The 27,146-nt window shown below is 52.0% G+C and overlaps 2 protein-coding genes across 6 annotated transcripts in view; both read right to left on the bottom strand.

Annotated features, from left to right (window-relative positions):
• Adcy3 (adenylate cyclase 3) overlaps nucleotides 1-2,821 on the bottom strand; it is an 80,496-nt gene extending 77,675 nt beyond the window's left edge. Inside the window, exons 1-2 of one of the 5 annotated variants that reach the window (XM_015999969.3) lie at nucleotides 2,726-2,821; nucleotides 927-1,778 (exon numbers count right to left, since the gene is read on the bottom strand). In XM_015999969.3, coding sequence (XP_015855455.1) covers nucleotides 927-1,601 — 675 coding nt within the window. In that variant the 5' untranslated portion in view covers nucleotides 1,602-1,778; nucleotides 2,726-2,821. Of the gene's footprint in view, nucleotides 1-926; nucleotides 1,779-2,210; nucleotides 2,330-2,725 lie in introns of those variants that run through there. The other 4 variants (XM_076559102.1, XM_015999968.3, XM_015999970.3 and 1 more) reach the window with 4 other exon arrangements.
• A 10,166-nt stretch (nucleotides 2,822-12,987) lies between these two features.
• Nucleotides 12,988-27,146, bottom strand: part of Dnajc27 (DnaJ heat shock protein family (Hsp40) member C27) — a 40,267-nt gene continuing 26,108 nt past the window's right edge. Inside the window, exons 8-12 of the transcript XR_013047164.1 lie at nucleotides 20,486-20,593; nucleotides 19,310-19,380; nucleotides 16,450-18,338; nucleotides 15,704-16,126; nucleotides 12,988-13,200 (exon numbers count right to left, since the gene is read on the bottom strand). The gene's annotated coding sequence lies outside the window, so the exon portion shown is untranslated. The remainder of the gene's footprint in view (nucleotides 13,201-15,703; nucleotides 16,127-16,449; nucleotides 18,339-19,309; nucleotides 19,381-20,485; nucleotides 20,594-27,146) is intronic.

The following is a 27,146-nucleotide window of genomic DNA, read 5'->3' as shown; positions in this document are numbered from 1 at the left end:
AGCAGAAGCCATGTTTTCCTCTAATCAGATGGGAGCCAATGGAACAGCCCCCCAAAAGTTCTCTCATCAACCACCAGATGTACCACTGGGTCACTGTAGTCGATGCCCCCAACCCCAAGCCCCAAGCAGACAATGCCAAGGCTTTGGTAAGACTAAAACGGTGAGGTGTGGGGAAAAGAACTCCGGAAGTGGGTAGACGATACCTGGTCACTTCCCAGCAGCTCTCTGGTCAAAATGTGGAAGGCATGCCATAGGACGGAATCCAGTGACTCACATCTCTGGGGAGCCCTTCAGGGGATGACCAGACAAACCCAGGCCTGAGTCCCAGCCCATCTTCTGCAGGCTTTGGATGTCTGTCTCTCTCAGCACTTGGTGGGGGCACAAATTAAAGACGAAGAAGCCACACGTTCCATCCCTCCCAGAAGAAACAGCATGCTAGGACCGGCATGCCCCACACCACGGTGGCTAAGACACAGCTGTGTCCCCACACCCTGACTTCTATGGGGAGACCACCCTTCCTTACAGCACCTATCTGCTGGGGACAGACACTCTGAGCTCTAGGGCAGAAGCAAGATCTCCGATAATCACGTCTCCGCTCCTTATAGCTCTTCACATTGCCCCAACAACAGGCTTGCACCCACGTTCCCTTGGATCTCGGTAACAGCCATTTCTGTGTATCCTGGGTCACTGACGGAATGGCAGGGCAAGCCTTTCTCCATACCAAGACTCCAAGGGACCGTCACCTACCCCGCTCAGCGCAGGTGGCTGAGTATAGCCCTGAGGCCCAACGTTCTACATCAGACGGCACGGGGAGGGGGGGGGGGGTTGTCCATCCCGGGGGGGTGTTGAAAGCAGTCCCACCTGGGTGAGACCCGGGTGGAAGGGGAAGGAAGGCAGGATGGACAGGGGAGGAGCGTGGCACTCACCTCCCTCAGCAGCTGTATCCCTTGCAGCTCCTCCTGCTGCTGCTGGGCCACCGTGACCCCCAAGACGAGCGTGTGCACCACGCAGGAGACCACGGAGATGATGACGATAGGGCTGAGGCTGAGGGGCAGCGTAATGAAGAAGGAGAAGACGAAGAAGGCCTGCCAACCCACCGTGTCGCTGGCTGCGTGGGCGCGCGAAAAGTTCAGGCCCAGGTAGGAGAAGATCTGGGCTGTGATGAGCAGCCACAGCAGGTAGGGTACCACTCTGCGGCTCACTCGGTCGGGGAGCAGCCCCTTCTTACAGAGCACGAAGAGGATGATGTCCAACACCAGCCCAACGGCAGCCACCATGAGGGGCGCCAGCTTGTCGCTGGAGAAGACCACCGCGCACATCACCACCACGTAGCAGTCAAAGAGAGCCGCGAAGACCACCAGCACCAGCAGGGTCTCGTGGCGCTGCCTCTTGAAGTAGGTCTGGTAGAGGTTCTCCAGGGACTCAGGCACGAAGGTCAGCCGCATGAAGCGAGGCAGGCACAGGCAGGAGCCCGAGTTCCGCACAGAAATTTCATGGGTCCGGCCGACCCCGCGGTCGGGGTCAGAGGGCAGGCTGACCGAGTACTCGGCTGAGTACTCGGCCGAGTACTCGGGATCCGAGAAGCCCTGGTTCCTCGGCATCTTGGCTGGTGGCGGCTTCGAAGGAACGAGGGAGGAGTCCCGGGGTCAGGCTGTTCACCAGGGCTTCCTAACCGGGGAAGGCGGGGAGGCTCCTCTTGGGTGTGGATGAAGGGAGATCACCTGGGGCAGGAAGGCGAAGGAGGTTCTCAGGACACAGGTGGCACCAATCATCTGCAACTTAAGAGGACATGGCTAAGTAGAAGCGCCTCTTTCCTCGCCACCCACCCCACCCCTCACGCAGATCCCTGGCTACACAAGCCTCCAACCCCAGTCTCCCAAGCACGCCCACACACACTCAGTCCGGTCCACACCAGACACCCGGTTTCCTGCCTCTGGCTTCTGGAGGGGCCTAGCCACCTCTCCATCCCTCGCCTGCCCGGCTCTATCCCTGACTTCCTCACCTAAAGTCCCTCCAGGCCCAATCCCAGCCAAGCTGAAAAATAAAACGTGCCTGCAAGGAGCAGGGGCGGTCCTGGGGATTCCCGCATCCTTCCTTCTGTTTACTTCCTCTCCCCCACCCCACCCTGGGAGACTCCCTCCAGCCCCTTCCCAACCTCGGGCTCCGCAGCCTCGCGGAAGCCCAGCCCTGGAGCCCGGCTTGGCGCTGACCTGGACGAGAACTCGGGAGCCGCGCGCTCCGGGGGCCGGGGCTGCGGGGCCGGGCCAGGCGGGCTTCAGCGAGCCGCAGGCTGCTCCCCGCCGCGCCGCCGCGCCAGTTGGTCCGCCCGGAGCCCGAGCGCGGCTCCCTTGGCCGTCAGGCCCCGGGTCGGGCCGGGAGAGGCGCGGGGCTGCGGCTCAGCATCGGCGGGCGCAGGGGACGGCGGTGGCGGCGGCGGCGGCGCACGCTGCGGATGGCGGGCCCAGGCCGGGGCAGCCGGCCAGCATCCTCTTCCCGCACGCAGGGCGAGCCAGCCGAGTCCGTGCGCCGCGCTCTGCACACTGATCCACGCGCGCCGCAGGCCCCGGGAGGCGGGCGGCCCCTCCCCGCCTTGTCGCCGCCTCCAAGGCGCGGGGTGGAGGGGCCCCTCGCTGTCCCCAGGGTCCCCCTCGTCCCAGCGCCCGGCGACAGCTGCGTGGAAACACCGGGTGGGTGGCAGAAAGGAAGGAACGAGGTGAATCCACACCTTGCCTCCGGCAGGCCTGTGTTACACGGAGGATCAAAGCCCGGGATGTGCACTCCCTGCAGGTGAGGCGTGCTCGGGGCACCCCCTTCTTCAACCCTGGCTTCCTTCCGGGGCCAAGAGAGGCCTGGGCTGAGGTTTGGGGGCCGCTCCCCGAGTGGGCGCGCCCCGTCTCGGTGTCCCCGCCCACCCTGGCAGCCCAGACATCAAGCGTGGGGCTTGATCTCTCGGAGAGGAAGATAGACAGCCTAACCTGGTGACAACAGCGGGCTGCAGTAGCTTCGGTTGGTACCTGGCACGTGGAGCTGGAAGTGGCCTTGCTTCACGAAGGTCTCCAGCGCACCTCCTACCACTTTGAGATGTGTTTGAATTCCTCCTTGAAGACGCAAATGCTCCTTTTGAATCTATCAGTCTTCTAAACCGCAGTCTCAGTTATTTTCCTTGAATTTGCCAGAACGCCTTGTTAGGAGAGAAAGTCGTTGTTTTGGAAGAAAATGTGCTGAGAGGACAGAGGACAGCCCTCAGCATTACGGGATCAGGTTGGGGGGTGGGGGTGGGTGCTGGCTAGGGGTGCCTGGTCATGTTTGGGTGGGTGCCTGTTTAGAACTTGAGGCATACATTCCCAGCACCCAGGGAACAGGTCCATGATCTGCCATTGCTGCTGTATGTATGGGTGTCCCTCATCTTGTCTGGAGACCCCACCCCACCCTGCCTCAGCCCACACTCCCCAGGGCTTTGATTAGAAAGGCAGGGCTCGATAACTTCGAATATAGAAGGAAGGTTGTCTGAATGAAGCGTCACCCAGAAATTTAACTTGTTTCTTGATGGTAAAGACATGTTTTTTGTTTTTTTGTTTTTTTACCTTTAACAAAGGAATGTGTTGAGGAAGAGGAGGAGGGGAAGAAAAGGGAGAGAGGAAGGAAGGGAGAAAGAAAAAAAATGCTGCAGGGCGGAGTCAGTTGACAGAGCGCCTGGCTAGCACGAACAAGGCCTGGGATTCAGTCCACAGATTGAATCCCCAACGCCGCAAAAGTAATTAATGCCCGGAATCCCAGCACGATCAGCAGTTCAAGGTCACCCTTAGCTGCATATCAAGCCTGAAGTCAGCTTACGCTATGTGAGACCGTCCTTGTCTCATAAAAGGAAAACATAAAGATGGGGTGTGCCTGAACTGCTGGGGATACCCCTCTGTGGTAGAGGACATGCCTAGTATGTCCTTGAACAAGGTCCTTGGTTCTGTCCCGTAACTACAGTAGTTAAGAGCACTTGCTGTTCCTGCAGAGGATCCAGGTTTGGTTTCCAGCCCTCGCATTGAGTGGTTTGCAACAATCTGTAACTTCCGTTCTGGGGGATCTGGCGCCCTCTCCTGGCTACTGATGGCACCAGGCACTCAAGAAGTATACAAACACACAAGCAAGCGAAAGACTCATACACATAAAATAAAAATAAAATAATTTTTAAAAAATCTAGGGGCTGGAGAGGTGGCTTGGTGGTTAAGTGCACTTCCTGTTCTTGCAGAGGACTGGGGTTCAGTCCCCAGCATCTACCTGGTGTCTCACAACTTTCAGTGACTCTGGTTCCATGGAATCTGGCGCCCTCTTCTGGCCACCATGGACATCAGGCACACACACAGAACACATATACATGCAGGGAAAAAAAACCACAAAAAAACAAAACAAAAAAACCTCATGCATATAAAAATTTTTTAATAAAAAAAATAACTTTAAATGCCCATAAATACATTGTGGTTTTTTTGTTTTGTTGTTTATTTTGTTAGTTTCTCTGTGTAGCCCTGGCTGTCGTGGAACTCTATTTGTAGATCAGGCTGACCTTGAACTCGGACATCCTCCTGGTGCTGCCTCCCAGGTGCTGGGATTAAAGGAATGCACCCCCGCACCTGGCAGGGTTTATTTTGACACAGGGACACTCACTCCATTACATCTCTATAAGTCCCCCCAATTCTTGAGGTCTCCAGTGCTCCCTCATGTGGCAAGGCCGTGCCATATGCCTGGGTCCTGCGCTGAGGTTCCTCTGCAGGGCTTCCACTACTACCTGTGTTCCAGACCCCCATCCCCTCTACACCCTGTTTCTTTTATTTTCTTTGTATGAGTATTCTGCCCCTGTGTGTATGTTCACTGTGTGCATGCCCAGTGCTCAAAGAAACCAGAAGAGGGCATCGGATCCCCTGGGACTGGAGTTAAGGACAGATGTGAGTCATCATGTGGGTGCTGGGACCCAAACCTGGGTCCTCTGCAAGAGCAGCTGGTGTTCTTAACCAGTGAGCCATCTCCTGCCTGTTGGGATTCGAACCTAGAGCTTCAAACATGCTGAGCAAGCGCTCTGCCCGCTTAGTTCAGTGAACTATATCCCCAGACCCGAGAGCGGTTAGTTTTAAATGTCCTTCGACCTGAATGTTGAAGTGAGACGTGAGAAGGCTCCCCTCAGAGACAGTCCTGACCTCGGCTTTGCTGCCCACTCAGTGTCCTTCCCTAATCCTCCCTGCTATGGAAACCTGTTTACTGGCATGTTCTCAGAGCCAGGGGTGCATGAAGGGCAGAAGACCCGGCCTCATCCTCTGCCTACTGCCGGTTCTGCCGGGCACCACATCTACCAACAAGGCAGCCGCTCAGGTAGACACAGTTCACAGTTGCTGATTACAATTGGACAGGAGCCTGTCAGGTTGGGAAGAGAGGATCTGATTGGGCCTGAAGGTGACACATTGGAGGTGCTCAGAGCCACCCTGACAATGCCTGGCAACAGGAAGTCTGCAGCATAGCCCCTAGCCTGCTCTGCATTCCCAGTCAGGGGTGTGCTCTTTCCTGTGGATGCTGAAAGACGTGCGTAGATCAGCTGAGGCCTCCCTGGCAGCTAGATACATGCAGTGAACACTTAAACTCAGAGGAGCTGCTCACCACCCCAGCCCACCCATGCAGGAACTCACCAGTGTGATTCACAAATGCCTCCCAGAGTCCCTGGCACTGGCATAATCGATACTTAAGCAGAATGAATGGATGACTCCTTAAAAGAGATGGTACTTTTTTTGTTAGTTGTTTTTTGAGACAGGGTTTCTCTGTGTAACAGCTCTGGCTGGCCTTGAACTCACAGAGATCTGCCTGCCTCTGCCTCCCAAGTGCTGGGATTAAAGGCATAGGCCACCACTACCCAGTTGAGATGGTACTGTATAAGGATGCTGGCTGCCCCTGAGGCAATCATTTGGCCTTCTCCCCTGGTACTGCCAACATTCAGGGCGAAGGACATTTAAAACTAACTGCTCTCGGGTCTGGGAATATAATTCACTGAATTAAGTGGGCAGATTGCTTTCTCAGAATGTATGAGGCTCTGTTCGAATCTCAACATTGCATAAACCAGAGAGAGGATGGCACACGCCTGTAATCCCAAGCACTCCGGAGGCAGAGGATCAGAAGCTCAATATTGTCCTCAGCTACAAATCAAGTTGGAGGCCAGCATGGACAACATGAGATGCTATCTCTATAACATAACTGCCCTTGAGGGCTGGGGATAGCCTGTGCTACAGCACTCACTTAACATGTGGCATGAGTGAGGCCCCACTACCAACAGGTCAAGAGAAGTGTGGGCTTGTGGGGTGATGTTTTTCAGCAGTCCATTGTGCCTGGTCAGGACCTGGACAACGTGTTTCAATTCCATCACCAAAAGCTGTAAATCTGACTTTAAAATGCCTGGGTGACTTGTCCTTCACACATATCCTTGAGGAAAACCAGAACTGTGGGTGTGGGCTGAAGCCAGGGGGGGTCCTGACCCCCACACCATCCTAGCCTAGGCCCTATGGGGTAGTCTTTGCTGAAGGTCTATGGGGTAGATTTTGTTGAAGGTCTATGGGGTAGATTTTGTTGAAGGTCTATGGGGTAGATTTTGTTGAAGGTCTATGGGGTAGATTTTGTTGAAGGTCTATGGGTTAGAGTTTATTGAAGATCTATGGGGTAGACTTTATTGATGGTCTATGGGGTAGTCTTTGCTGAAGGTCTATGGGTTAGAGTTTGTTCAAGGTCTATGGGGTAAAGTTTATTAAAGGTCTATGGAGTATTCTTTGTTGAGGGTCTATGGGGTAGACTTTGCTGAAGGTCTATGGGGTATTCTTTGTTGAGGGTCTATGGGGTAGACTTTGCTGAAGGTCTATGGGGTATTCTTTGTTGGGAGTCTATGGGGTAGACTTTGCTGAAAGTCTATGGGGTATTCTTTGTTGAAGGTCTATGGGGTTTTCTTTGTTGAAGGTCTATGGGTAGACTTTGTTGAAGGTCTATGGGGTAGACTTTGCTGAAGGTCTATGGGTTAGAGTTTACTGAAGATCTATGGGGTAGACTTTACTGAAGGTCTATGGGGTAGACTTCGTTGAAGGTCTCCCATTTTGTTTGCCTGGTTCAGGACTGGGATGATTGCTGAGAAGTAATTGTTATTGGATAAACAAGAGTGGTTTGCCCCGCCCCCCCAGGGGACATGGTGGCTCCTGAATGCTGCAAACAATAGGCCAGAGCAGAACTCTGTTGTCCCATGGGCAGGGGGTGGAGGGAGGAGAGAAGATCATGAGTCCCCCTGGGACCGGGCACCAGGAGGGCCCTGGAAGCAGAGCAGAGCCAGAGGCTGCCAGGTGGTTTAATTAGAGAAGTCATTCTAGGGGGGAGGGGGGAGGGCGCTAGGAAAGCAGTAATTTCTAGGGTTTGTAGGGCAGGAGAAAGTGAGGGGCTCCATCCTGCTGGAGACAGCTCAGACATCACTAGAGGGTAGTCCCCCGTCCACTGCCCTACCCTAGGAGCTACAGGGTGCTTGTGGGTGGGGGGAGAGTGTGAGGCAGTGGGGGGTGGGGGGTTGTCGTTCCTAGTTCTTCCAGGCTTGTGTGAGAAGCTGAGCAGTGGTGCCCAGGCAGAAACCAAAGGAGTCCAGTGCAGGTATGGGGCAGGTGCGTGTGCTGGGATGACCAGAGCGGAGCAGTGGGCAGAGAAGATGGGGTTGACCCTAGAGCTCTCTCTCCCTGCAAGGCTCAGAGCCCTGCCCGCCTGCCAGCAGCTCAGAGGTCCGGGTCCTGTTAGCTGGAGGGCAGAAGCACTGGCCTTTACACTGACTTTCAGGATATCTGGGGACTTGGGACCCCTCGGCCTCCTGGGCCTCGGTGTTCCTGCGGCGCAAGGCGTGCATCTTAGGGTTTCTCTTGCTGTGGTAAAACACCAAGACGTGGAGCAATGGAGGGAGAGTGGTTTAGATTACAACTCTCAGGTTGTCACAATCTGTTGCTGAAGGAAGTCAGGACAGGAACTCAGGGCAGGAACCTGGAGGCAGGGGATGATGCAGAGGCCATGGAGGAGTGCTGATCCCTGGCTTGCTCGGCATGCCTTCTTAGACCATCCAGGGCCACTTGCCCAGGGATCGCGCCACCCTCGGTGAGCCGGGCCCACCCACATCACTAATCAATCCAGAAAATGAACCACAGGCCAATTTGTGGGGGCATCACTGAGGTTCCCTCTTCCAAAATGACTCTGGTTTGTGTCAAGTTGGCATAAAACCCGCCGGCACCTCCAGAGCACTGATCCCCAGACATTGTAGAAGGGAAAATGGGAAACCAGATCACTGGCAAGCCATGCTTGGTAACTCATGCCCTCTGCTCACGGAAGTCAAGGCAGGAGAGCTTGAGCCCAGGAGATTGGGGCCATGGGCTCAAAACAAGGCCATGACAGAATATTGGGGGGGGGTGCGCAAAATGGTTGGCAAACCTGCACAGAACATGTCAGTGGGAGCCTGTCCGCCTCCTGGATGGTGAGCAGCTCTGGGGCCCATGGCGTGTGCCAGGCTGAGCTAAGCTGCCATCAGCCCGTGTCCTCTCCCTGGATCCTTTAGCTGTATCTCTTGGTTCCATGACAGTTTCTCTCTGGCCGCACTGGCCTGCTGTCCGTAAGTCCTCGCTTCTTTGTCTCTCTGTCCCCTTCTGTGTCTCGGTACTTCTGCTTCTGTGTTGATTCTGGAGCCACTATGGATACATGTGGGTGCAAGAACGTGGAGGAATTAGAGAAGAGGGAGTGTGGTGTGTGTGTGTGTGTGTGTGTGTGTGTGTGTGTGTGTGTGTGTTCATCTATGAATAGGTGAGTGTCTGAGTGTTTGTGTGAATGTCTAGGTGAGTGTGCATGTGTGAGCATGTGTAAGAGTCAGTGTATGTGAATAAGTGTATGTCTGATGTGTGTTAGAGGGCATGAGAAAGCATGTATGCAGGCACATGTGGGCATAAGTGAGAACGTGTGTGTGTGTGTGTGTGTGTGTGTGTGTGTGTGTGAGAGAGAGAGAGAGAGAGAGAGAGAGAGAAAGAGAGCAAGGGTAAAAGAATGTGTGTGTGAGCATGTGAGTATGTGGGCGAGACTATGAGTCACTGAGGGTGAGTTATATGTGAGTACGCACATAAGAAGGCATGTGTGTGTATGAGACCATATAAGAGGCATGAATGACTAAGTGTGAGAGAATGGATGTGAGAACGTGTAAGCATGTGTGAGAGAGAGCGTATGTGAGTAAACATGATGAGCATGCATGCATGAGTGAGCATAGGTAAGAGCATTTGTGTGAGAAAGCATGTGTGAGCCAGTGTGTGTGTGTGTGTATGTGTGTGTGTGACAGATAGACAAAGCATATGGTGGAACATGGTATGTATGAGCATGTGTGGGAGGACCTATCTGTGAACATTTTAAGTATGTGTGAGTCAGACTGTGTGAGTGTGGCTGAGCACGTATGTGAGCGGCCGTGTGTGTGTGTGTGTGTGTGTGTGTGTGTGTGTGTGTGTGTGTGTGCCGACTGGCATTTTCCTGGAAGTCTCTCCTGTTCCTCGTCCCACTCTGGCTTGTTTGATCCTTAACCACAGCCACAGCCTCCAGGCCCCTCACTGGGCAAGGCAAACGCAGTCGGTGTACAGCCAAGACATACATGTCCTGGTGATTCACAGTCAGCTTGTCTTAGCTCGCCGGGCCTGGGGTGGGGGCCGGAGTCTTCTGCCGTCAAGCTCAGGCTCTGAACGGCTGCTGTGGAAACCATCGGCGCTCACACTGGTCCGGTCCCCCGCGTGGCTCCAGCCTTCCAGGCACCTGTCTACGTGTTCTCTCACGTGGGACAGTACTGCTAAGGCCCCTGTTTCACAGGAAAGGAAACCCCGCGCAGAGACTGTCAATCACTTGCTCCGGACCCCACAGGGGAGCAGGGGCGCGGGCAAAGCCTCCCTGGTTACTTGCCCCTGTGTGACTGAGGTCTGAGACCCCGCTTCTCCCTGACAGCCGAAGCTGGAGACTCCCGGATGCAGGAGCCAAAAGAGACTCCAGACACCATTCTGCTGCGGTCCAGACCGGGACCAGAGAGGTGAAATTCAGAGGGAGGTAGATCGGCCCTGGAGCACAACCACGGTGAATGCTGAGTCATCCCAGGGCCTCCGTGGGAATGTCACGGGTTCCCAGAGGGCTCAAGCCAGGGCCCTTGGGAAGAGGCTCCGTAGGACTTCATGCTAACAAGCCTCGGCAGGCCTTCTGGGGGAAAGGGAGAGCAGAGGAAGAGCCCGGAACAGCAAGAAGCGGCTGGAAATGCCCTGGCTGGGAGCAGATGAAGGGTCACCCTAGGGGTCATCTGTGGGTAGAAAGTCACCTCCTCTCAAGAGCTGAGGCCGGTCAGACAAGGACCCTAGGAAAGGCTATCCCAAGCATCTCCTGAAAGTGACAAGAAGCTAAATATCCAGGCAAGATCCAGGCTCAGCAGTCAAAAACAACAACAAAAACAAAAAACAAAACAAAGACAAACCAAAAAAAAACCTGGCTGCTCTTCCAGAGGACCCAAGTTCGATTCCCAGCACCAACATGGCTACCCCCAACCATCTGTAGTTCCAGAAGATTCTACAACTTCCTCTGGCCTCTGTGGGCACCGGGCACACTAACAGAGCATACACACATACATAATATTTAAAAAAAAAAATCTACCACCCTAGCAGTTACACACACACACACACACACACACACACACACACACACATACACACACACACACACACACACACACACAGAGCCATCCTGCGTCATCTGAGGAACCAAGAACCATCCTTCACCCAGAACTTCATCTCCTTTCTCGGCCCATTCTCTACGGTCCAACAAAGATGATCCTTCCGAGTTTATGCCTGAGTGTGACACTATCTCATTTAAATATTGAGTAGGCTAGCCCCCCACATACACCTTGCTGGGTACTATAATCATCTTTTTAGATTTGTAATTCATTTTTTTTAAATTTTCTATGTGAACCCACACATAGGTTTATGTGTGTGGGTGCAGTGTGCACACAAGTATATGGAGGCTAGAACTCACTATGTAGAGCATGCTGGCCTTGAACTCATGAGATCTGCCCGCTTCTGTCTTCTGTGGGCTGGGCCCAACGTCACATGCTGCCATGGCAGGCTCTCCTTGTGTTTTTGCGGTAGGATTTCTCACCGGCCTGAGGTTCACCAGGTGGGCGAGCTGACTGGCCAGAAGCCCCAGGGATTACAAATGCATGCCGCCCTGCCGGGCTTTTTTTCCGTGTCTAGGGGCTGAATGTAGGGCTCCATGCTTGCAAGCTCTGTGACGGAGCCTTCTCCACCATCCGGGTTCTAAGGGTTACATGGAACACTCACACGTCACCTTCACCTGGCCGCTGGCCTCAAGTACCTTAGTCACTTTACGTTTTTATATTTTTAATCTTGTATGTGAATGCATGTACATGTTTGTGTGTGGAGGTGCAGTGTGAACACAGGTGTATGTATGTAGTGGTTTGAATGGTACCCGCCCCCAAATATTTCCACATCCAAACCCCAGGAACCTATTAGGGTTGAACTACTTTGAGGAAAGGGTCTTTGCAGGTGTAATTGAGTAAAGGATGTGGAAATCAGATCACCCTGGATGACTGGGGAAGGCCCCAAAGTCCTTACAAGGGAGGAGGTTGTGTGACAGAGGACAAGACTGGAGGGATGGAGCCCTAAGCCAGGGACTCGAGGAGCCACCAGACTCGGGAGTGGGGGGCAAGAAGGCTGTTTCCCCTCAAGCCCTCCCACGGGAAACGAGGTTTGGAGTGGCTAAGAATTAGACGACTCCCTGGGAGGCAGGCAGACAGGGAGAGGGAGGGGCCGTGGGTAGGTGATGAAGGGGGTGAACTTCCCGGATGGCCAGCTTCTTCCTGCTCTCCTGACCCAAGATAAAAGACCTTAACACAAAGGCCTTGCAGGCTTCCTCTCCCATCAGTAGACCCGCTGCAGATGGACTGGCTCAGCAAGTTTGAGGCCATGGCATCAGGACATGTTACCCATCAACCACCCATCCATCTTCAAACTCACCAACCCTGAATTAGGAGAGGAAAACTCTTCAGAGGCCTTAGAAACCCCAGCCCTCGAGAAGACACTGGTTTTTCCGGCTTCCCAGGTCCCCCTCTGCTTTACAGGGGTCTCTTCCCTGTGGATCTGCTGCGTGTATGTATTTCCTCACCCCCATAAAAGTCTTCCTTCAATCGCTGCTTCTGTCCGTGCCTGTTGGTGGTGTCTGAGATTTCTCTGCCGCTACCTGTTACCGTCAAGATTTTTCCTGCCTTTTAATTCTTTAACTGGCAGAGAAAACAAACTCACTTGAGAGCCTTAGATAGTAACAGTTCTGCTGGTACTCAGATTTCAGACTGCTAGCCGCCAGAGATGTGAAGGCAAGAAACATTCGAATGCCAACCTGTTTGCATTAACTTGTTATGACAGCCACGGAGATCCAGGCAGGGTCCTTGCACATTTTTCACACCTGTATTCACACATGCTGGAGTCTATTATAATTGTAATGGTTTTCACCCCACTCCAAGACGCTAAGCCCAGGAACAAGATTTTGATTTTCTTTTATACATGGAGTGACAACCATGATAAACACCCAACAATGCTTTGTTAAATAATTGTTTTGTTTTTTTTTTTAATCTTTAAGAGGCGAGGCTGGTAAAAACCTGCCTCAGGGGCATTGGGGACCTGAGTTCAGAGTTCCAGAACCCAAATAAAAAGCCAGGCATGGTGGTGAGAACTTGCAATCCCAGAGAGGGCGAGATGGTGCATCCCTGGAGCTCAATGGCGAGCTAGTCAAGCCTGCTCAGCAAAGTTCTCATAGCAAGATGGAAAGAGCCTGAGAATCAATACCAAGGTTGTCCTGAGATGTACACACACACACACACACACACACACACACACACACACACACACACACCACACACTCATATGAACACATCCATATACACAAAAGTATTCTTTTAATTAAGGGTTGGGAAGATAGCTGTATGCAAACATGGGAACCCGAGCTTGGATCTCCAGCCACCGCATGAAAGCCACTCATGGTAACGTGTGTCCACGACTCCAACACTGAGAGGAAGGTGAAGACAGGTGGATCCCGGGGCTTGTTGGCCAGACAGTCTAGCCAATCAAGGAGCTCCATGTTCAATGAGACACCCTGTCTCAAAAAATAAAATGGAGAGCAATGGAGAAAGACACTGGATGTTAACCTCTGGCCTCCATATACATAAGCACACACATTCACACACACACACACACACACACACACACACACACACACACACACACACGGAAAAAAAGGGTTAAACTTTGTCAGCTCTCTTTTCCAGTTCAGACTTATATACCCAGAGGGTATCCTGGGGCATGCAGGTGTGACCTGCCTTGTGGCTGCTGAGAACCAAACCTGGGTCCTCTGCAAGAGCAGCCAGTGCTCTTAATGGCTAAGCCGTCTTTCCAGCCTCAAATTACTGTTTTTATTCTGAAACCATCAAGGATTAAATGTGGAATAGAAGGCACAAACACATATCCACTTTTTAAAAATTCTGTGTACGTGTGTCTGTGTTAGTGTTTAAATAAGAGTGGACCTTATAGGCTCATATATTTGAATCTTTGGTTCCCAGTTAGTGGAACTGTTTAGGGAGGATTAGGAGGCGTAACCTTGTCGAAGGAGGTGTGTCACAGGGGGTGGCTTTGAGGCTGCAAAAGCTCCTATCAGACTCAGTCTTGATCTCTCTGCCTGCTGCCTGCAGATCAGGATACAAGCTCTCAGCTACTGCTTAGTTTCTGAGACAGGACCTCTCACTGAACCCGCAGCACACCCTTCTAGCTAGGCACACACATACAGCACACAGAGAGCGCAGGAGCCGCAGGGGCGCCTTGCCGTGCCCGGCTTCCCGTGTGAGTTCTGGGGACCTGAACTCGGGCCCCAGCTCCTGCATCAAGTATTCTGACTGAATCGATTCCCCCAGACCCTTCGTGTCCGTGTCTAAGGCACAAAACAAGACTCCAAGAAGAGAGACAGGAGGGAGCTTCCGGTGACCAGAACTCGGACCCCCCAGGAAGGGTCCTTCTCTTCAGAAAGCCTGGAGGTGCCCACCTCCTATCACTCCAAGGAGACACACACACACACACACACACACACACACACACACACACACACTGCCTCTCCGCATTCCCCGGCTCCACTGTCCTCACAGCTGTAGCTGGGAACACTGTACCCTCCTACCCCTAGGTCCCCTCAGCCTAGATTTCCCACCCACCCCCCTTTCGCCACCTGAAACAAACAAACAAAACCTTCCAGTATCCTAAAAACACGCCCTAGCTCACCAGCTCTGCGCCTCCCTGATCCCCAGGCAGCGTTGACCCCCAGCCAATGTGGCCCCTTAGGCACCCCATGTGAGGAAGAGTCCTCTCCTCTGCCTCCCACATGGGGTGAGTTCTCCAAGGTGGAAACGGGCACCTGGGAAGTGCATCCATTTTCCACAGCTGCCTCAACATGGCTGGCCTGGCAGCTGAACTGGGACTCTTCTTACCATTCCTGGAGGGCGGAGCCCGGACAGGCCTCCCCAGCCTTAAGGTGTCAGGGCTGCCTTCTTTTCAGGAGGCTCAGGGGGACACCCTTGCCTTCCCTAGCTTCTGGGGTCCTCCAATTCCTTCAGTAGTCTGGTCTCCCTTACACACAGCAAGAGAAGGTCTCCCGTTCTAAGGACTCATGTAAAACTGGGTTTGTCGTCACATGCCTGCAATTGCAGCTCTTTCAGGGTGGAGGCAGGAGAATCAGGAGTTCAAGGCCAACGTTGGCCATAGATAGATAGATGATAGATAGATAGATAGATAGATAGATAGATAGATAGATAGATAGATAGATAGATAGATAGACAGATAGATTGATAAAGGCCAGCCTGGGCTACATGAGACCTTGGCTCAAAAAAACAGGCAAACTGAAGGTTCCTGGTGATTACATTGGACCTGGCATTTTCCTAGGTACCTCAGGGTCCTTAACCCAGTCACACTGATGGAGTCCCTTTGCCATATAAGGTAGCAGTGTCTGGAGACGAGGGTGAGGACACTGGGGAGGTGGCATCATTCTGCCTAGTACAGTCAGCTCATAATAGGACACGTGATTAGTACTTACGAGAGACAAGACCCATCTTAGTTCCTCCCGTTAAAATCTTCCCTGGGGCCAGGAAATGACTCAGAAGGGAAAGATGTTTGCCACATGAACCTGGTGGCCTGAGTTCAATTCCCAGAACCCACATAAAGGTGGAAGGAGAGAAGAGACTCCCTGGTTGCCCTCCAACCTCCACATGCACGCCATGACACGTGTGTCCACACACATCAAGCACATACATACAATGATATAAAGCTTCCCCAAGTGTCTCAATTCTATGCTGTTAAGATATGGGTGCTCACTGTAGCGGCCCCCAGACCTTAGCACAACTGACTCCATGATGGACGTTCCATTCAGGCTGTAAAACTCAGCACGTAGGCAGCACCACCTGCCAAAACTAAAACAAAGGCCTAATCTATCCCAGTCTATAGTTCTGGGAAAGTCTCTAAATGTCCTAACCTTGCTTTTTAGCTTCTGTCGTTCTGCCTCTGGCTAACCGTTCTTGTTAAGTGTGTCAACCCAGAACATGTTTTTATTCTTAAACGCTCACCCTGGGGAAGGCTCGGGGCTACACTGGGATCCTGAGCACCCAGCGTGGTTGCTGGCTGGCGAATAAAGACCTTCTGTTGGCTTAGACCCGCATCCGAGCAGTCTTCTCTGGTGATCAGCCCACAACACTCCTATCTGGGCACAGAGAGGCATCTCCTGAGAGAGAAGCCCCATAAAGCATCAGGACAGGAGAAAAGCGGAAGGAACGCACCTGAGAGCTCTCCCCCACCCCCCCCTCTAGTGTCCTTAATCGGCATCCAGATGATGTATACTTTATTCCACAAAGGTTGCTTGGGAGCAAGAGGCTGCAGAAAGCCACCAGCTGAATGGATCCTGAGACTGTGAGACGCCTCTGTGATGGCAAACCTTGGTTGTCAACTTGACTGGATCCAGAAGCGACTAGAAGGCAAGCTGCGGGGCACTCCTGTGAGGAAGAATTTGCTCCATCAGATAAAGTGGGAAGAGTCGCCCTAATGTGGGTGGCAGCCCAGGTAAACAGACAGAAGTGAGCCTTGCTTTTTGCCTGCTAGCCTTAGTTTTCTTTCTTTTTTAAGAAAGATTCATTTTATGTGTATGAGTGCTTTGCCCACATGTATGCATGTGCACCACCTGTGAGCATGCCTGGTGGCCAGGGAAACCAGACCGTGTTGGATACCCTGGAACTGGAGTTGCAAATGGTTGTAAACCACCATGTGGGTGGTAGGGGCCAAAGCCCGGTCCCTTGCCGCCATCTCTCCAGCCCCTTACCTTCACCCTTGGTGGCACGTCCATCCATCTATCTATTCTGTTGCTGTGTTCCTTTGCTGGGCTCAGAACCCAGCCTCTCCAAGCTTCTGATGTTAACTGCACACTGGTGGCTCTCCAGGAATCCTGCAGGTCTCCAGGACCAGATTAGGGTGGGTGAGATGCCCAGCCTCATGGACTGGGCAGCCAGCAGGTTCTCAGCCCCTCTGGGGTGAGACAACCATTGTTGGACTACTTAGAATGTATTATATGATCTGATCTAATAAATCTTAATTTATATATGTAAGTGTGTGTGCTTGCGCGCTCATGTGCATGCACATTCCATCTGGTACATTCCTCCAAAGTTCCTTTTAGCTGCTATGAATTGTTTCCCTGAAGCATAGTTCAGGCTGATTCCCTCTCTCCAAAATGCTGAGTTTTCATACTGCCTACGGTTACGCTCTAAAGGCTTCAGTATCCAGACGGTTCCTTGGTTAGTTCCCGGTCTTCTTACCTCACATAATCTCCACAGCAATTCTAGGTGGTAAGTGCCCTGACCACGGCCACTTTCCAGATGGAAAAACTGAGGCTGGATTTTTCATTCATCCAAAGTCTTGCAGCCAGTAAAGGACAACACCAGAGTTTCACCCATGCATCTATTCCAAGGTCTGGCACTCAGACCGTTGACCTGCTCAGCATCATCAACCATTGCTGGAAGAATGAGGGACCCATACCATCCCATATGCTTGGGCAGGGACCAAGATGGTTCTGAACCTGGGGGTCATGGGAAAATCCAAGCAGAGGACTTGGGAGTAACGGCTAGGTGGCAGGGCCCTTACCTTAGCTGCCCTGTCTGCATAAATCCACTCATCCTTCCCACCCTGGAGCAGGGAAAGCAGCCCAGTCGGAAGGTGGAAACCTAGACAGCTGAGCCACAGCCGAGCAACACCCAAGCCTGGCCTGGAGGGCTCAAACCAGCCTGGTTTACATATTGCCGACCCAGTGGTATGTATGCACGTGTGTGTGAGAATGTGTGTGTGCCTGCATGTTACTGCTGAGATCTGGTCACAATTCAGTCTCTACTGCTGTCTCTAAACCATTGAGGAAGAGTGTCCGTGAACTGGAGAGGTAGGCATAACCCATCAGCTCTACACAGACTGAAGTGGAACTGGTAGGGGGTGGGGGGTGCAAACATGCACGGGCTTTGATAACTAACACTCGCTCTGAACATCAATTCTATCCCCAGCCACCAGCATGTGGGGTGGCCAGACACATGTCTGGGAGTGCAGTGCCTGCCTGGGAATATAGAATGGTAGGACGGAAAAAGTGGGAGTAGGAGTCTGAAAAGGGGAGGCAGAGACAGGCAGATCTCTGGGGCTCCCTGGGAGTCCAGTGAGAGTCCTTCTCTCAAAACAAGGCGGATGATGGTATCTGAGGAATAACACCCAAGACTGCCCTCCGGCCTCCACATGTACACATGTGCATGCACACCTGCACACATACATGCACCTGCACACACTCTCACACTCACACACAGAAGAATGCCGAGCAAAGAGCCACATCACAGAAGGTCTTGAATGCTGAGCTTAAATGTCTCAAGAATCTTCTTCCTGCAGCTGTCAAAGATTCTTTTGAGCAAATGACCTGTCCTGCTCACTACATCTTCTCAGAGGACCCACGAGGGACACAGGACGGTTTGGCCAGGGAAGAGACTCAGGAGAGGAAGCAAGGGTACCACCCACCAAGACAGGAGTCCAGAGGTAACGTGCCCTAGGATTCCCTCTCCAGAGTCCTCAGGCTTCCCACAGCAGATGACGGGCGGGCTTACACTCACATGAGGCACGTTCAGGGATTGGTTCGGCGTATCCCTGATTCTGCAGAGAGCAACTTCTGTAACTGTGAAATCACTCGCTCTGACGAAGAAAAAGACAGTGTGTGCTGCACGGCCACGGGGTGACGGGGAAGATGAGCGTGCTCCCTTTCTGCCACCTCTGTCCCCGTCCAGCTGTGCATGCAGGGATGCCCCAGCACGGCAGGCCGTTTCGGAAAGTGTTAAGACTCAATGAAATATGTGCTTAGCATTTGCAAAGCCAGACCTCAGAAAGGTGTGTGTGTGTGTGTGTGTGTGTGTGTGTGTGTGTGTGTGTGTGTATAAGAGAGAGAGAGCACTTTTATTTTCTTTTTAAGCACACTCTTTTTTTCTTATCCCACTCAATTTCATCCCAGTGCAGTGGACTAGAAGTGGACTGCAGGAATCTTGTCTCGCCAGTTCCTCTCTGAGCTATAAGCTGTGCAGGCAGCCAACTCCTGCCCACGGGGAGTGGGGTGCCCTGACTCACAGCCGGGCTGTGATCCAGCGCACAGTGCAGGGCTCCCTGGTCCACGCTTCCATTCATTCACAGCCTCCGCCCTGGACCCTACACTTCCCACCAGTGTTAGGTCCATTTGCAGAGGGAGGCTCTGCTAATTTTAGGGGTTGTTAGGTTCAGTCTGTCTTTCCACTGGCTGGACACCCTCTGCCTGCTCTTTCTCACCCGTTTTTCCAGTAGAAACAACTGGCTCCAATCCTCAGAGGGTCATTGGGCCACCCTATCCCATCCCTGACCAGGCTAGGGTCTGTATCCCCCTCTTTATCCTTACACAGGCCTGGGACCAGTTTCCAGGAGTCCCCAAGTGCATGTTTTTCTTTATAGAAAAGCCTCCCTCCCCAACATGCGGCTTGTTCACAGTTTCCCATTAAGGAAGTTTGAGAGGGAAATGTTACATTTTTTACAAGCTGTGTCTAAATTCAAACATGCCTTGAAACTGAAAATAATCACATTTAAATAACTTCCGAGAGTGGTATGAAGGAGAAGTTCAATGCTAGCTATAAATTCATACTCACACTTCCTTTTATTTTTTCCCATCCTTCCTCGGAGTTCAGCAGTGACTGGCACAGAAAAAGGACGGAGTAAGCTGAAGGAGGGAGGAAGACACAAATGCACTCTCAGTGTTAGTTTGGAGACTTACATAGTGGAGAAGAAAATGTAACCCGTACAAGAAGCCAGGAGGCTGAGGCTGGCTGTTCCCAGGGCTTTAAAACAGCTGCCTTTTTTTTTTTTTTTTTTTTAAGTAATGGTGATCAGCCCTTGCACGTGCTCCACTGCTGAGGCCCACCACAGCCCCCGAAAAACATCACAGGCTGGCAAAGTGGCTCAGCAGGCAAAGGTGCTCGCCATGAAAACCTGATGCCCTGAGCTTGATTCCTCGACTCCACGGTGGGAGAAGAGAACCAACTCCTGGAAGCCGTCCACTGATCTGACCTCCATGTGCACACCTGCACACACGCACTGGCATATATACACACCTGCACACCCACATCCCTGTGCACACACCTGTGTACATACACACCTGCACACACACGCACTGGCATATATACACACCTGCACACCCACACACCTGCACAATACACACCTGCATACCCACACACCTGCACACACACACCTGCACACCCACACACCTGCACAATACACACCTGCACACCCACACACCTGCACACATACACACCTGCACACCCACACACCTGCACAATACACACCTGCACACCCACACACCTGCACACCCACACCTGCACACCCACACACCTGCACACCCACACACCTGCACACCCACACACCTGCACACATACACACCTGCACACACATACCTGCATACACACCTGCACACACACACCTGTACACATACACCTGCACACCCACACGCCTGCTCACTCACACCTCCACATACACGCACCTGCACACACACACAATCACACATGCAGACAAAAAAATACAATTTAAAAGTGAGAAATAACTAAACAAATAAAATCCGAGTGCTTCGCATTTTCTACCCTGCCACCTTCAGACCCCTGGCCTCAGCAACTCGGGCTCTAACTCTTCATGGTTGTAAGATGGCTGCCAGAACATGAGTGTTATACAAAGGTAGGGCATTATTTGGCAGGAGAGGAGAAACACTTTCTGTGTCTCCTGTCCAGGAGTACAGAGTTCTTTTCTTGGAGCTGCCTGGGAGACTCCATTCATACCTTTTCTGCAGGGGCGGGGCCAGATGCCCATTCCCAAACCAACTCCTGACGACAGAACTGGAACCAACATGGATGGCTTCCACCCTTCATGATCGGCTCCTGGGCATCCTGGGAAGTGGGAGGAAGGGCTCTTGAACAAGCTGTTGACAGGGTGGCCTGGCACTCCTCATGGCTGGGCAGGACTCCAGCCGGTGGGAGACTTTATAAACTCAGAAAACACCAGGCAAACTTCATTGAGAACAGGACACTGCAGTCTGTCTGGCTAATGAGCACGGTATTTGAGTGCTAAGGGTAACCACACTTGTATTGCATCCGTCTCAGACTCCTTTTTAGGAACATTCGGTTGTATTCTCTAACTTCTCTCATCTTGGATTGGGAACTACGCTGTTGAGGGACCCAGAGTGCATCTCACAGCTCAGTGACAGGGTTGTTCAATTAATCATCAAGTACTCACTAGGCCTTCACCACACACTTTGGTCACAAAGAGGAAAAGATGAGACGATGCTCTGCCAAGAAGTTTCTGGAAGGAAAGCCCTGGCCCTGCTAAGAAGGAAGTCAGCTGTAGGTTCTCAGGCAGCAAAGCCAAGTCTAAGAAGTTTCATAGGGCGGAGTTGTCAAGCTATGCATAAAAAATACACTAAATTAGCCGGGCGGTGGTGGCGCACACCTTTAATCCCAGCACTCGGGAGGCAGAGGCAGGCGGATCTCTGTGAGTTCGAGGCCAGCCTGGGCTACCAAGTGAGTTCTAGGCCAGTCAGAGCTACACAGAGAAACCCTGGGTCAGAAAAACTAAAAAGGGGGGGGGGGGAATCCAGTAAAGCTGCCAAGTAAGAGAGAGGGAGGTGGCTATGGAGGACCAAGGCCATGAACAGCACGTGTGGGCAGGGACCACTAAGTTCACTGTGTTCAGAATATAGGGAAGATGAAAATGTCCAGGGCAAGGACAGAGAATGCAGGGCTCCTGCAGCCTCTGACAGCAAGGTGCCGTGGGGACCCCCAGACCCTGGAAGCCAGCTGCGGGCCGGGCCCCATCCCTCCAGAAGCTCCGGGGCCGTGCCTCTTTGCTGGATCACCTTGACAAATTATAGGCTGAACACAATCAGAAGAGCTAAGTTGAAATGCTGTAAAATGGGAAACTTGATGAGCATCATCATCAATACTCAATACACCTATAATCCCAATGCCGAGAAGGCGGAAACAGAAGGAACCCTGGGGTCTGCTGACCAGACAGCCAAATCAGTGAGCTCCAGGCTCAGTGAGAGACCCTGTCTCAAATGCTGACTCCTCACTCTCTCAGGATTGCTGGTACCCAGTGACTCCTAGGCCTGGCAGATGACGTATTTGGGCTTCTCGAGAGAACATGGGAGGTGCCACTCCAAAGAAATCCTGGCACAGACCTGATCTGATCTGGCCTAAGAGCACTAACAACTGGGGAGGACCAGGGGGCATGGCCTCAAAGACAGCAGGATTGCTATGGAGGGTCTAGGGCAGGGGACAAGGGACAGATTCTTCTCCAGGTCCCAACTCCTGCCTGCCTGAGGAAGGGCAAAGACGGGAAGATGGGCGGGGATCTTGTCCTGACTGCATCTTAATCCTCCATCCACCATGGTTAAAGCTGGAGCGACAAGCTGAACTCAGCAGATTTTCACTCTGCTGTGCTGGGGAAATCCTGAGCACAGGAGTCACAGTAACTCCTGAATTACAGAAACCCTGTCCTGACACCTCAGTCTGCTGCACTGGCTACCAGAAAGTCCAGCCTACTCATCACAGGCCTCTGTAAAACCAGATGTTAGAATCAGTTACATGTAGGGAGCTTAAGGGTTTTATTTAATGAAGACAAGGAACAGGGCATCAACAATGCCTGGTATTCCAAACTGCCAGAGAAGCCTAGTTCACTATTTTATTAAAATATTTTTTTTCTTGCCAGGTGGTGGTGGTGGTACACACCTTTAATCCCAGCACTGGGGTGGGGGTGGGGGCGGCAAAGGTGAGGCAGGCAGATCTCTGTGAGTTCGAGGCCAGCCTGGTCTAAAGAACTAGTTCCAAGACAGCCAGGGCTAGACAAAGAAACCTTATCTCAAAAATAAATAAATAAACAATGTTTTCTTTTCTATTATAATTTTTAGGGTTTTTTGATACAGGGTCTCACTGGGTGGACCAGGCTGGCCTCAAACTCACAGAGATCTGTCTGCCTCTGCCTCCTGAGTGCTGAGATTAAAGGGGTGCACCACATTTTTTTTTTTTTAAAGACAGGGTCTCACTAAATGGTCCAAGTAAGGCCTTGATCTTGAGATCCTCTTGACTTAGCCTCTGGAGTAGGGCACACGGGTCTGGCCTGCAGCACCAGACCCAGCATTACGAAGGACCTCCTCCAGTGTTATCCAACCAGACAGCCTGTCGGACAGAGGGCGCTCCCTCCAGCCTGCCCAGCACCACTATTAATTAGCAGGAGGGAAGACACCAAAGCGTCCATTCATTCTTCCTGCTTCTGCGTTACCTGAGAGTTGGTGGATTCTAATTGCCTTAAGTGGACTTGAAATTCCAGCCACAGGGCATTGATAGCTGTTAGGGTTTAAAAAGAAAAAAAAAATCTAAGTGGCTAAAAGCCTCTTCCTCTCTAGTCTGAAGTTTCCTCCTATGCAAAGATGCAAGATTTAATTACAGCCTGGAGCTGCCGCATGCCTCAGGTCCCACAGACAGCCATTAAAAAAAACAAACAAACTGGTGTTCTGTTTCGTTTTTGGTTTCTCCTAGCTTTTCAGAGGATTAAGGCACGCTCCTGAAGAAGGTTCAGGTTAGCGACATCGGCCACTCCTTCCTCATGTATGAAGTGCTAGCATGCCTAAGGTGGGGAGGGAAACCAGCCTTTTACAGAGCCTTAGGTTCCGACTGTGACAAAAGGACACACCGGGGACATGAGAGTCACCAAGAAGCAACGTCCTGAAGGCCATTTTCCCTGGGCCACCCTTTAGTTCGTGGAAGCCCCGCCCCTCAGTGGCTGACTCAGACAACCTGGAAGATGGGACTGAGTCATTTGGGGGAGCTTCTGAGGCCCTGCGGGCCTCTTCAAAATTTCATTCACAAAAAAAAAAAAAAAAAAAAGAGGGACAATGTTTTGCGGTCTGTATTTTTGGTTGGGAGCCTAGCCTTTAACGGCTGAGCCAGCTCTCCAGCCCTCGTGGTCTGCATGTTAACACAGTTCACTGAAGGCCATCACATGGACTCCATCTTGGCTCGGGTACACCACACACATTTTTGGTGTTTTTTTTGTTTTTTTTTTTTTCAAGCCGAAGGGAAACGTTTTATAAGGACTCCACTCAGTTCAGGCGCCTGACAAACCTCCCAAGATTTCCTCTGCTGCGTCACCTGTTTCCCCAGACTTAACCCGCGCCACCTCCTCTCAAGTCACCTGCTCTGGGTTAGCTATAGGTAACTGCTCCGCCCCAGGGTTACCATGGTAACAGCGGTTGCCCCAGCCATCTTCCCCCACACCTCAGTCTGTCACTACCCCTTTAACACAGAACTGGGGCAGGGGGCTGAGACGAGCTCTCCTGCCCCACAAGCCTGGAGGCTCCCGAATAAAAGCCACCGTTCTTCCATAACTGGTTTTGGTGATCGGCACGGCCCGCGATGTGGAAGCCGAAGAGCCTTCTTCAGTACCAGTTATTGTCATTGTCATTGTTCTGTGTCCATGAAGAATCTGAATTTAGACCATTACGGAAAAGAAAAAAACGAATGGTCTCAGTGCTGAATTAAAAAAAAAAAAAAAAAATTCCGGCTTCCTTCTACAGCAGTTTGTTACGTAGACAAGCAGAATGTTACTTACTGAGTCAGTCAGAATACACACAGTCCTCTGCTGAAGATGGTTTGTGATTCCACACACCCTGATGGTGCAAAAATTAGATACGTTCAATAGCAGTGAGGACTTCACGAAACTTTCCACTTTGGACCTGTCCTAGGCTGGAGCCACACTGCCCAATCCTCTCGTGACGCTAGGAGGCGGCTGGGAATACAGCCCATCACCAACCTGGGATCACAGGCAGACCAGTCCCGATTGTGGGATGTGGTCCACAAGTTAGGTGTGCTCGATTCAGGATATCTTGTGTGTGTGAAGATGCCTGTTCCTGGAGTGTGAGGGTGGGTACACCCATGATGCACGTGTGCAGGTCAGAGGACAGCCCCAGATGACAGGCCTCATTAGTCCTGAGGCAGGGTCTGTCTGCTGCTATCTGTCAGGCCACACACCCACAAACTTCTGGAGACTCTCTTGTCTCCACCTCCCATCTCACTGTAGGAGATCGTGGACTGGACACTTACTGTGGTGGTTTGAACAGGTGTGGCCCCCACAGACTCGGGTGTTTGAATGCTTGGCCCATAGGGAGCGGCACTATGATGAAGTGTGGCCTTGTTGGAGGAAGTGTGTCACCATGGAGGCGGGCCCTGAGGGCTCATACATGCTCAAGTCACGCCCAGTGTGGCATTTCACTCCATGCTGCCTGCAGATCAAGATGTAGGACTCTTTCTCCAGCACCATGTCTGCCTGTACACTGCCACGCTCCCTACCAGGATGCCAATGCACTAAACCTCTGAACTGTAAGCCAGCCCTGATTAAATGTTTTCCTTTATAAGAGTTGGCATGGCCGTGGGGTCTCTTCACAGTAGTAGAACATTTGCGCTACTGTATATCCAGCTTTAACTTGGTGTCTTAGCCAGTGTTCTACTCCATGACCACAGCCACTCTTACAAAGGAAAGCATTTAACTGGGGCTGGCTTGCCGTTCAGAGGTTGAGTCCACTGACATCGGGGAGGGTGGTGGCCCTGCAGGCAGACGCGGTGCTGGAGAAAGAGCTGAGAGATACCTCCTGATCCGAAGGCAGCGGGAAGAGTGGGATATTGGGCCTAGCTTGAATTTCTGAAACCTTGAAGCCCACCCCCATAGTGACGCACTTCCTCCAACAAGGCCACACTTCCTCCAACAAGGCCATACCTCCTGGTCCCTTTCAAGCAGTGTCACTCCCTGATGACCAAGCCAAGATATGCGCCTCTAGGGACTGACTATTCTTTTGTTGTTGTTTTTTGAGACAGGGTTCCTCTGTGTAGCCCTCTGTAGCCCAGGCTGGTCTCGAAATCACAGAGATCCGCCTGCCTCTGCCTCCCTAGTGCTGGGACTAAAGGCGTGTGTGCGCCGCCGCCACCACCACTGCCCGACAATGGAGGCTGTTCCTACTCAAACCACCACACGTGGGTTCTGGCAATTTGAACTCAGGGGTCTTCATGTTTACACACCAAACATTTTACCCATGAGCCCTCTCCCCAGCCAGCTTAAGATATTCTTAAAAATCAGAATATAGCCTCGTAAAAGTTGAGGAGTCTGTAGGTACAGATTTAGAGTGTGAATTCTGAAACCCAGCAGCCTTGGGTTTGAATGGCTTTTTGCATGGCCTTGGGAAAATCAACCTCTGAGTCAGTTTCTCTCATCTGTCAAGTGCAGGCCGTAGGGCTGAGGGAGTCAAGTGTCAGCTCATAAGAGCTGAGTTCAGGGGCTGGAGAGATGGCTCAGAGGTTAAGAGCACTGACTGCTCTTCCAGAGGTCCTGAGTTCAGTTCCCAGCAACCACATGGTGGCTCACAACCATCTGTAACAAGATCTGATGCCCTCTTCTGGCCTGCAGTCATACATGCTGTATATATAATAAATAAATAAATCTTAAAAAAAAAAAAAAAAAAGAGCTGAGTTCAATTCCCAGGACCCATATGGGGGCGGGGGCGGAGGTGGGGGGGCGGGGGAGCTAGGTGTGGTAGTACATGCCTGTAACCTAGTGCTGGGAGATGGGAGAATCCGCGCAGCTTGCTGGCTAGCCAGTGCAGCCCAATCTGTGAGCTCCAGGTTCAGTGACAGAGCCTGTCTCAAAAGATAAAGTGATAGAGACACCTGGCAATGACCTTCAGCCTCAGCATCCATGTACCCATCCACATGTGCACCACAGGCCCATAAACACACACACACACACACACACACACACACACACACACACACACACACACACACAAATGTAAATAACAACATAGCATGCTGACTGGCTGAGCTGGGAGTTACATTCCTGTCCCCCAGATTTATCTCTGTGACCAGGGAGGACAGATGGGTCCTAAAAGGAGTGAGGCACTTGGAACAAGTCTGCAAGATGTGCAGTTCTGAGAGTGAAAAGGGCCATTTTCTGGGGTCTTGGAATGCTTTGCAGCCTTCAGAGACAGGCCGCTTCTTGCAGATTGGTCCTCCAAGATTCTCCAACTGCAGTGATGCCATCCTTCAGCTTAAGGGTTTGGTTAACTGAATTCACTATTTGTGTGTGTGTGAGGGGTGTTGCTGGTCATCGAACCCAGGGCATCATTTACACTAAGCACAGACTTTTCCATGGAGCTGCACCTTTGGCTTGGTCTGTACTATTTCAAAATGAGTTAACAGTCTCATGTGGGCTACAAAGGCACACTAATTGAGTCAGATTGGCCTAAGGGTCCAACAAATACAATTTTCTGCATCTTTCTCATCGGAGTGCTAACTAAGAGGTCTTTCTCTGCTTTTCTTTGCTTTGTTTTTTGAGGTGGGGTCTCACTGTATAGCCTGGTTGTCCTGGAACTGGCTACACAGACCAGGATCTCCATGA

The sequence above is a fragment of the Peromyscus maniculatus genome, chromosome 22 (assembly GCF_049852395.1).
Source record: "Peromyscus maniculatus bairdii isolate BWxNUB_F1_BW_parent chromosome 22, HU_Pman_BW_mat_3.1, whole genome shotgun sequence".
Taxonomy (NCBI): Eukaryota; Metazoa; Chordata; class Mammalia; order Rodentia; family Cricetidae; genus Peromyscus; species Peromyscus maniculatus.
This window is presented reverse-complemented; position numbering and strand designations above follow the sequence as displayed.